Below are 11,238 nucleotides of genomic sequence, written 5' to 3'. Positions count from 1 at the left end.
ATTTCTACGGAATATCGGCCGTTAACCATCTGCAGTAAACCTTTATTTCACACAAGGATGGTTCAACTATGGTTTAACTATGTAATTAATCCGGGATCAGACTGTCAGGGATCAACTACGGTCCGTTACAGCGCTAGAATTCAGCCATCATTAATTCCATTATTTTCACCTGTGCTTTTCCTACTGTGACATGTCAAAATGTCCTCTGGGGAAAAAGGCCTATTTATATTTAGTCTGAATAGAAATGTGGGATTTATTCTGTGATTTTACTGTCGTATTTGTACATCAAGCTACATGTAGTAATGATTGCAGTGAGGCAATTATTCAGAATAAGAATTCAGTGTTTATAAAAAGGTGGAGGTTAGAACAAGCGTAATGTCTGGTAACTCTGTATTGAGAGTACAGGAAGTCAGAGAGCAGCTGGAATCTACAGAGGAGGCCCGGCACACACAGATGGCTCAGAAATTGGAAAGTGCCCGAATGACTTGCACATATAACTGGAACCATCTCTAAGAAACCACAGCAGCTGTTACAATTGAGGAGGGAGCTGAATGAATTCCCTCTGCACCTGCCTATTCTGATTAGAAACTTGTTCTGTGACAAAAGAGGCAGGCTAACCTTAAACCACGTTAATGTGAGGCCTGGTCTGGACTCTGGCACTGGAGGGCCAGGGTTGCGGCTCTCGGTAGCGTCAGCTGGTTAGTTCTTATGTTCATTTTAACATAAGTGTGATCTGATCAGGCCCTTGTTTTTAGTTTTAACACTTATATCTGTAAATATCCACATGAATCAGTTGTATCCTCCGAATCTGGGAAAAGTATGCATTTGTCGGCCGCATTAGGAGTCCACGAAATGGGACAGCCCCGTCGCGGCCGCTGTGACGTAATCGGTCTACAGATGCACCCTCCGAAGGATGCAGCCGCTGGATTGGGGCCGTTTCTCAATACCAAGTATGGTCAAGTATGGACTTGCAAACTTGCAAGTTCATACTTGGATAGTTCGACTCGGGAGTACAAACTCCCGAGGACGGGAGGACGCAGTACGTCATGACGTCATTTTGCAATTGGAACAGCAGCGAACTTGATGACGTCACCAACGTCACGACGTCACCAACTCAGCTCGTCGGTCCCGCCTACTCCGGTTATCTTCAGTCATATATATTGACAATAAAACGAAATATGATATAAAACACAACCCTGCCTTTTTTCATTTTCATTTAGAAGATATTAAAATATTAATATGTATATGTTTTGTGTTACATCTGCAACCACAACCACAGAGACACCGGAGCCAGCGGCACATCTGGAGAGGCCTAGCCGAGATCAGGCTGCTGTCAGCGGGCTGCATGAGCACCACCGCCCGGTCCTCTCTGGTCCTCTCTATCTCTCTGGTCCTCTCCTCTCTGGTCCTCTCATATCTCTATATATATATCTATCTATATATATGTATATCTCCTCTCTGGTCCTCTATATATCAATATATAGATATATAGACCGCCCGGTCTCCTCTCTGGACCTCTCATATCTCCGACAAACGTCGGCGCTTTTTTCAAACAGGCTCTATGCCAACTCCGTAGCCCTCATCTAATTGTTCAAATGCTAACTCAAGGTGGCTTCATGCTGTTGTCAAGGTTGATAAATTGACCGCATATTTTAAGTCTTAACAACTACATTCTCGCTTAAAAAAATGTTAAAACTAAATTCCGTTACACAACAACAGCAGTATTTAGACAGTTATAAGTGACAGTTGTGAGCCGTCTCCGCTACTGTCATCTCTTGTTTGCTGGTGAAATGCATTCTGGGATACTTGGCTGTCCAAAGTCACACAAGTCTCCTCCGATGCATCCTCGATATAATGGGCGGAGCGAGGACACATCCGGGTATCTGGACCGTACTTGGCTGAATGAACTTGTGTATTGGAACAGTACTTGGGCCGCGCTAGATGACGTTTCACAAGTTCACGAGGACACAAGTACAGAGAAGTTCACATATTGAGAAACGGCCTGGGACACAGCTCCCTGCAGCGGTTCCAATTGACGTCATGTGAGGAACTGAACTGAACTACAAACTTTTTTTTTAACCTGGACCTTTTCCACATATTTCTCTGCCTTAGTGAAACAATTATTGTTTAATAGGTCCGGTATTGATAATTAAAAACATTGTTAATATAAAAAAATATATATATATATATATATATAAATATAGAGGAGCTCACTAAAAACTAATTATGGGACAAAGTCAAAAACATGATCCCAAATTTTGACTTTAATTTTCAGATTCAACAGACACTTTGTAGAAATGTTAACAACAAACGTTTTATTTGGTGTGTGCATGTGTGTGTATCAAACGTCATTGAGATAGAGCATCGAGGCAGCAGTGGCAAGAAGGGTGACGGCGGTAGCCATGGCAACACCTGCACAACAGAGAGGAGAATTAGGACATACCATATCTTAAAGTTGTTAATTAGTAAAATATTTAAAAAGTGGTAGGTGTGACTGGTCTATTGGAGTAGATTGATTATCTAAGTATAGTGATCGTTGACAGATGATGATGATGATGATGATGATGATGAAGATGACATTCTGACAAACCACACCAAACACAATCTATCAGGCCATCAATTCTGCCACCTCCCATTTCCTTTATGTGAGAACCAATGATACTGCCTGGCACTTTGAACTTCCTGGATCAAATTTATCCCACTAGTCACGTGACTACAATGAGTTAACTCTGTCGTATGTTGTTACATGTGGCAGAAGGTCCCTGTGATATGATGAAGTTATGAGGATGTTTGTAGGTGTTACACTAGAAATGTGTTTTACCAATGTAGTTGTTCCTCTTGGGCTCCAGCGCTTCAACGGTTTCCAGGGTGGGCTCTGGAGACACGCGACACACAATTTCACAAACTACAATAATTCAAAAATCTCAGTAGTTAAAACCTGGTAATTGGGGAAAAATCAGGTTAAGGATTGAAATCAGAGAATTCTTTTACATCAACTGTGAAAGCCTAATTTTAACAGAGCCTTTAATATGGCTGGTCAGGACAGGCTCGATATTCAGAGAGAGCACAGCTTTTCATCACTGCCAGCCTGTATCTTATAAACAACACACTGCTCAGCTGTTAGAATGCCTAGAGTTTATGTCAGTGTCAGTTGGACTTTGGATGGAGTTTTTCTGGATACTCATAACTAAGGTAATGATCCATCTTTTCAAGGCCAGAAACAAAGGTTTCTCCAAACAAAACACTTTCTGTGATTTTTGCCAGGTAGACTGGAAATAATGCCTCGTGGCCGTAAGTCTCCACCAACGATTCAAGTTGTAGATTACACCATGTCTGTCCAAAATGTCATCACTTCATCACTTTATTCTTTTAGACATTTGTGTGAAATTGTCATAATAAGCATACGGAATTCTTGAGTTGAGGCCAAAAACGTGTTTTGTGAGGTCACAGAGAAGGCCACCAAAATAATGACCAGTTCATCCTAGAATCCATGTGGATTTTTGTGCCAAATTGAAGAAATTCTCCCCGGTGTTCCTAAGATATCACGTTGACAAAAACGGACAGACGTCCAGAAGACATGATGCCTGTGGCCATGCCTGTTCACAGCTGATGCATTCTCAATAAGCCTGCTGACTCGACTGCTTCAAGTGACAAAAGTATCACGTCCAGATGGAGTTAGTGCAAGTAGATAGAAGGGTTGTACATTACGTTGTAGTGATGCTCTTATGGCAAAACCCTGATTATCATTCTAGTGAGCATTTAAACAATGATGTAAAAAGAGAATGAAAACTGGTACTTCTATCAAGGCTGTAACCTCCATGTTTGAAAACTGAAAAGCCTTAAAGCTGCATTCTTTCTACTGTCCATCAGGGGGCGACTCCCCTGGTTGTATAGAAGTCTATTAGAAAATGACTCTACTTCTCTATTAATTTATTCCCTCAGTAAACATTGTAAACATGAGTTTACACAACACTGTGTGGACACATACTCGTCCTACCTGCTGCAGCATCTCTCTCTATGACTTCAGCGGGCGTTTCCTGCCTGGTATCCAGGTCCTCCTCAGCCGCGTCAATGTCCAGCATCTCCTTCAGCCTGTCCGTCACCTCAGACAGGCCTTCGTCACTGAAAAGGTAGTCGCACACACACACCGGCCCGCTCGCTTTCAATGGACAGAAGATACGATTGGGGAGGGAGAATTGCTCTGAAAGAAAAGACAGTCAGAGGCACAGTGAGGAGAGCTGACCGGGTGAGATGGCTTGAATTTAAATATTTCCTGCCAAATGTCACTGTGGTTATAAATAAAGATGCTAAAAAGAGACTAAAGTGAGGAAACAGCAGCCACTGCTGCCACAACATGATAATGGCGTATGACATTGTGCTTCATTTCCATCAAGAAATCATCGACTGGACTGAGGGTGAATTCAGATAGATATATTGTTCCCCATTTCAATATATATATATATATATATTTTTTTATATATATATATATATATATATATATTTTTTTTTATATATATATATTTTTATATATATATATATATATATATATATATATATTATATATATATATATATATATATATATATATATATTGATCCTTCATTTATCACTCAGAGTTTAATATGTTGAGCTGTGACCTGCAGAAAAATGTCTTCTATTATTTTTAAATACATAAATAAATAATGAATAAAAAAAAACCTCTCAAACTAAACAAAAGAGAGTCACAACAGCATGATACAAAGAAATTACATTTTACTGTGTTCTGATCCAATAGGATAAAAACATCTTTAGGACATGTTCTAGATGAAACACTGCCACAAGCCACCATCCCACATGCATAGAGATTTGCAATTACCCAGAGTTCCCTTCAATATTTCACATTACATTACTTTGCTGGACAAAAGCTAGTGTTTACCTTGATTATAGAAATACACGGCAAACTAATACCAACAGTGAGGACGATAAGGGTAGGAAGGTAATGACAACAAGGTAGTCTGCACTGTGAAAAATGCACATGGGCTTTGGCACACGTGTGCAATTTTCTTGAATAAATAAGAAATTCTGATCAGCTGTCAAGAACAAAGTAACTGAATGGGTTACTTCGGCAGCCTATGAAGGTTCAGCCAATATTTGTGAAGGTAATCTGCTCTCTCTCATATTCAGAAACCGAGAAGGAAGAGTGGAGCTGCTCCACAGACAATGAATGGGAGACTGGCGTTGTTTGTTTTTTATAAGAAAAAAATCCTTTATTCTATTGTACGGCCTCAGTTGTGAAAATGTTCCCATACACTCAGAACATTCCCCTGTGTTCTCTCAGTGTCATATATAACATTTTTTAATACACTGTCTATGGAGCGGTTCCACATTTTATACTTATATCACAAATTTGAATTTTAGCCCATTAGTTTTTGGATTTGGGAGAGAGTTTTTCGTGCTAACTAATATTTTAAGAACTGTTTGGGACCATAGGAACAACATGTATGAATTTTGGAAATGGGTGTAATTTCCCTTAAACCTTCCCCACCAGGATGCACGGTTCTCTTTGTATGTTGTTCACCAAGCGCTGCCACACTTGAGTCTACCTCTTGTTGAACTGGGTTTTATAAAGTTTGTTAATCATTTTCCCACAGTTGAGCTCACAATGCATATCTTCATATCGGAACACAAATCCTACCTCTTCACTGGGATTGGTTGACCCTAAACCCGCCCACCACTCTGACCTCACAACCTTCACCTTGGCTTCCACTATCTGGAGACAAAGGCTTATGATTGGTGGAGCACACCGGAGCGTGTACCTCTCCGTTGTTTGTCTCCGCTGCCTTTGCTCTCCCCTTCCGTCGTCAGCAGCTCCTCCAGCAGCATCTGAACCCTCGTGGCCACCGTAGAGACCGCGTCCCTCTTCAGCAGCTGTCCACATTGGAGATTTCACGATTAAAAAAAAAAAAAAAGAAAGCTTTCAATTTCTATTCGACATCATCTACAGAATCCCAGCGTTACCTTCTCTGCCAGTCTGGCCTTGGGTTTGTTGCTGTGTATGTAAGCTCTGCTGTGGATGGCTCCTCTGACTGACACGCTGCCTCCACACTGCTGGACCGCATCTGCCGACCTCCGCTCATCCTAGCAGACACAGGAGATCATGGTCCTCTGTTACAACAGCACATACCAAAACCTAAAGCTGCATTCACAGCGGAGAGATCGGCAGAACATATACAGTATTTATCCCTAACATTTTTTCTGGGAACCCACTTTTTAAAAATCATAGACCATCGCAACCAATTCTCAACAGGCCTTATCTATTAATCGTGTGTAGAGTGAATTTGTGAGTATTTTTGCTGCCGTTTCCAGGTCACAACTAAGTCAAAACTTTACGCATGTGTTAGTGAGAACATATTAGTTCAATATTTTATAAATGAGACAAAAAAATATCATCCATTCACAAAGGATTATTCATCATGCATAAATAACAACATGGCTGTTTCAAAAAGAAACACTAGGCAGAGATTTATTAGTCAGATTGCCAAATATAGTTTGTATTTATGAGCGATGCATTAAAATCAGCTGGGTAAGGCGCATAGAAACAACTGTTTGGGTCTCTCTCTCTGGCCAGACGTCTTCTGGTCCCCTACTGTACTGTTTAAATACCCTTAAAGGGACAATTTATCCCAAAATCAGAGATAAATATTTGGTGCTATTTATCAATCCAGATTGTTTTGGTGTGAGTTGCAGTGTGTTGGAGATACCGGCCGTAGATGTCTGCCTCTCTCCAATATAACAGAACCAGAACTCACACAATCTCGATTATGGGGTGAACTGTCCCTTTAAGTTAATAACTCAGTCAAAGCAAGTAGAGTTCGATGTTACATATTGTACTCCTTTACTCTGATCGCATTCCTCAGTGTTGGGTTCACCTTCATAGGATAAGATAAACTAACTAACTTAAATTCTTCAGCACTGACCTCATTCTGTCACCATTAGCACATCCGAGGTTAACCAAAATAAAGAACTTAAAAGAAACAAAACTATGCTTTCATGCTGATAACATGCAATCGAACACATTAAAGTGGAATGATCATTTTCACACACAGGATCTCGTCTGGTTCCCTCTCATCAGCACGCTAGTCTTTCATTAGGATTCAATGTTATAAGTAGGCTACAATTATCAGAACAATACAAACATTCAGGCTCCCTCATGTGGCTCAAAAGTGTAACTGCACATATCGATGTTATATGAAAGACTTTGTAACAAATTCTGCTTATATTAGGAACCCTAATAAAATCTCCTGCGACCCACCTGTGGGTCCTGACCCAGTGTTTGGGAATGACTGGTTTATTTAATATACAGTGTTTATACAGTACACAATACATTCCAATTATTTTTTAATGACAAATGTTTGAGTTGTAGGAAAAGTGTAGGTCTATACCACAAACATTATAAATAATATTTTCATTTTTATAAGTGGACAGCCAAACGATTCTGTCTTCTGACATGTAGTTGCTATGACAACCGTGTGAGTGTGTTGCCATCTCTTACCGGTGTGATGAGTAGCTGAGCTGTGTACGTCTGTCTCACGTTCCTCTTCTACAGAAAGAGGCAATAACAGACACAATTACACTTCCGTCTTCCTCACAATGCAGGGAACCAGTCAGATTCATTGCCGTAGTTACACAAAGTTGTTTTCAGGTTTTTAGTATATTATATTAACTTATATTGTTAGGTGACGTTTTAACCCTCTTATCAGCCGAGTCAGGCCTGTATTTATCAAGTGTCTCAGAATCACTCCGGGGTATATTGCTGAAGTTAAAAAGTATATAAAACAGTTAATATCTACATCTTCTCACTCAGTGAAAAATACTTAATCTATGAAAATGCAAAAAACTTTTGTTTTAAAAGTCAAACTGCTGGACACAAAATATCTTGTACTTCACTGAAAAGTCCATCCTGAGTGTTAATGCACTGTAAGATTCTACATCACACCAGTTAGGAGGGATTTCCTTCTCTGAGACGCTTGATAAGTACGAGCTCTGCGCTTAAAGGGTCCAAAGTGACCGTCTTTAGATATTTAGAGATTTTAGAGATTTTTCTGAATAGCTTTTTCAGTGTTTGTAGATTTATACAACCTGTCCTACGGTGAGCTCTGAGTCCTCGGCCAGCCTTTTCCCATCGATCAGACAAACTCCACTCTCCAGCTGGTGTGCCCAAACTCTGAGCCCCTCCTGAAACAAAGCATGGCCCGAGAACAGTTCCACTGAAGTTCCTGAAAATGTATTAAGCTGTGTATGTGTGTGTATGTGTGTGTGTGTGTGTGTGTGTGTATGTGTGTGTGCTTACCTTTAGACATTTATCCGTGTCCTCCGTATTGGTTCTGTTGTCTGGCAGTGGCACCAACATGTCCACGCTTAAACAACAGGACACCGTGCTCCAGGAGGAACACAAACCTGACTGGTACTTCCAGTCTGCAGGCTTGGCAACGCTCTGCAACAGCCAATGGACATAGAGATGATTGATGACAACACAAGTCTGAACTCTTGAGTACTTTATGAAGGCAGTATGTAACAGATTAAGTGTGATGACTGCAAATAGAAGCTGTGGCTTTTGTGAGAAATGAAAGATGGAAACTAACCTTGGGGTCTTTGACGTCGAAGGTTCTGCAGAAGGTTCTAAGACGAGGGGTTAAGGAACATCCACCATGAATCAGCTAATTGATCAGACGAGAGGGCGCTGCAAAAGGATACTTTCTGGTTTTGGGGTTGACGTGCAGGGTGACATAGTCAGTGACGTCATCATCTGCTGGGTTCCACAGACGCTCGGAGGAGATCAGGTTCTCCACTGCAAAGACCAGCTGCACACAGTCAGTGCCCAAGGTTCAGAGGAATAGAACGCAGGCAGAAGCACATAAGCATCATGATCATTCATTGATTTTAGAGACAAAATATTTTTAATTGCACATTCAGATAAACAGAACCCTTCTTTCACTTCCACGCTGTGCTGCATTTCTGCTAGTGTTCAAATCTTTGCATCAAATTAGGACTCAAAACAAGGTTCTTCTTCACCTGAATTCAGTGCATTTTCAACAGAGGGCTAAAACTAATATACATTGAAATATACTGTATATTACTCTTCTACTCTGGACTGCAACCTTCAGGAAAGTTTTTCACAGGCCGACAGCTCTACAAAAGAGAAGCTGAAACATCTCCATCAACCCCTGCTGGCTGGCTGTCCGTTTAGGAAGCGCTTGATTTGATATGCAGCAGTGTGGACCAATTTCAAAAACTGTCCCCTTTAGTCACTTAGACACAAAAACATGGGGAAATAAAGTCCAGGTTAAAGAAATACTTAAGTTGCCCTTTAAGATCTGTGAACTCCTAAAGCAGCTCAAGACGGACCTGTTTTATTTCTATTTGATGGTGTTTTAATCTCTTCCATTTTAAGTCTGTTGCCATATTTGTCATTGTTAAACACTTTGTAGAGTTCTGCTCTGGAAAGGTGCTTTATAAATGAACTTACTAACTTACTAGACCCAACAATTCTATAAGCAAAGGGGAATCGGTCAGCTGATTTGAATGTTTCTCTGCCCCCTAGTGGCCAGAAATGTAACGATGCAGCTTTAAGAGTGTGCACATCATGTAAAATGTATTTATATGAATCTCACCTGTCGGAGTGTGGTAAGTGTGTCCTTGCCGTCAGTTTCAGTGATGAGGAAGACTCCCAATACAGACAGGCCTCCGGGCAGCATCCGAGACACCTGTAAACCGTAAAAATGTTAACTGTCCATTACAGCTGCAGACACTGGTAAAAACACCGTAACTTTTCTGGCAACCATAGTTCTCTTGCTGCCATTTTAGCTGAGTTTTTTTCCATCCAACACCAATGAACATAACCTATACTGTTTATTGTAGAACACATCTATAGCTCCATGTGTTTGACTCCACAATGACATTATACATGGAGCTATAGATGTATTTACAACTACTTCAAAGTCTTTCTTCATTGTTTCTTTAATCTATCGTTTTTCATTGACTGTATGAGCTCCCTGTATAAACAGAGCATGTCCCATTGTGTTCTTTTCATGCAGTACTCTTTAATACACACTTAAATACTAAAGAGTACATGAGTGTGTGAGTGTGTGAGTTTGGATGGACCTAGCCTTGCCCCTCTCTGCCCACCTGTCGAGCATGCTCAGTCACCCACTCCTTGTCCAGAGAGTTTCCAGCCGCTGCAGTAGATTCCTCTCTTTGGGGCGTCCGAGTTGCCGTGACGACAAAATCCCTCTGGGTTGAGCTCTGAAATGTTTAGTCATCAATATATCGATTAATGTGTCATTACTCAGACGTACAGCAAATACACTTTGACATCATATCATGTCATATTGTCACACATATTGACACAACACTCCAATCCTTCTAACAAACCCTTAACACTAACTGACAGATTTATTATCCAGTTTTGCATCCTGAACTCTAGAAGGAGTTCTAAAGTTTTGATTGTGTATTTCTGTGTTACAGGTTAGGTGAAGTTGTTATTTTTCTATTTACATTAGTATCAAAATGTTACTTCAGTGGGTGACATCTTCAAACTGTTACAGCTGGTCTGATGCTATATCAACACTAACAACAACAACAACAACAACAACAACAGGACCACAGATAGCTGTTTGTGTACAACCTTACCTGTCCAATTAGCAGGCCTGTGACTGGACCTGCTTTTTGTTCACATTGTTTCGTCAGATATCCCTCCACGGCATCTTCTACTATATAACTGCGACCCATACTGGCTAAGGGAGATGTGGAAAGAGATAGAGAGGTGATAGAAAATCAGTTTAGCCACTTTATCAGAATGTCTGCAATGAGAAAGTGTTGAGAAAGGGGAGATGTGGAAGAATAAAACACGGCTAAACAAATCAAGACTTGACTTTTAGCGTTACCTACAAACACATGTTATTAAACCAAGTTTTAACTCAACGTGAGCTCTTTTGGTTAAGGTTTGTTAGCCTCCATAACCAAAGCTAACCGATATTAACTTACTACAATTAGCTAACGTTGTGTGATCAAAGTTCAAATGAGTTCGTACAGCTTGAATGTTCACTGTAAGTACCTGACAGGAGCAAGACGGGGGGTCAGACATGAACCAGAAGGCTACTTGCTATTCATTTTGGCAGCGAATCGTCAGCAGAGCAACAAAACTCAATTTCCCAACATGCATTGCGCAATTACGTATTTCCGTCGCACATGTTCGTCGTA

The 11,238-nt window shown here is 40.6% G+C and overlaps 1 protein-coding gene across 3 annotated transcripts; it reads right to left on the bottom strand.

Annotated features, from left to right (window-relative positions):
- Positions 1-2,296: 2,296 nt before the first annotated feature.
- odr4 (odr-4 GPCR localization factor homolog) lies at positions 2,297-11,185 on the bottom strand. 3 transcript variants are annotated; one of them, XM_054602322.1, is made up of 14 exons: positions 11,093-11,185; positions 10,669-10,772; positions 10,165-10,281; positions 9,651-9,743; positions 8,734-8,840; positions 8,622-8,658; positions 8,330-8,473; positions 8,119-8,214; positions 7,532-7,579; positions 5,998-6,117; positions 5,796-5,907; positions 3,989-4,201; positions 2,822-2,875; positions 2,297-2,412 (listed from the first exon to the last, which is right to left on the bottom strand). In XM_054602322.1, exons 2-14 carry the CDS (start codon positions 10,765-10,767, stop codon positions 2,342-2,344), a joined length of 1,311 nt encoding a protein of 436 aa, XP_054458297.1. In that variant the 5' UTR covers positions 10,768-10,772; positions 11,093-11,185; the 3' UTR covers positions 2,297-2,341. The 3 variants fall into 3 exon arrangements, with proteins under 3 accessions (XP_054458297.1, XP_054458299.1, XP_054458298.1); XM_054602324.1 differs by having other exon boundaries at positions 3,998-4,201; XM_054602323.1 differs by having other exon boundaries at positions 10,669-10,768; positions 11,093-11,179.
- Positions 11,186-11,238: the final 53 nt, after the last annotated feature.

The sequence above is a fragment of the Anoplopoma fimbria genome, chromosome 8 (genome assembly GCF_027596085.1).
Source record: "Anoplopoma fimbria isolate UVic2021 breed Golden Eagle Sablefish chromosome 8, Afim_UVic_2022, whole genome shotgun sequence".
NCBI classification, from domain to species: domain Eukaryota; kingdom Metazoa; phylum Chordata; class Actinopteri; order Perciformes; family Anoplopomatidae; genus Anoplopoma; species Anoplopoma fimbria.
The sequence above is the reverse complement of the archived record's forward strand: the minus strand, read 5'-3'. Positions and strand labels throughout refer to the sequence as shown.

Coding starts and splice junctions, on each gene's coding strand:
- odr4 (XM_054602322.1), bottom strand. CDS start 10,767: ATGGGTCGCAGTTATATAGTAGAAGATGCCGTGGAGGGATATCTGACG. Junction 8,841..9,650: donor CACTTACCACACTCCGACAG/GTGAGATTCATA, acceptor GACTGTGTGCAG/CTGGTCTTTGCAGTGGAGAA. Junction 2,876..3,988: donor TGCTGCAGCAGGTAGGACGA/GTATGTGTCCAC, acceptor GCGTGTCTCCAG/AGCCCACCCTGGAAACCGTT.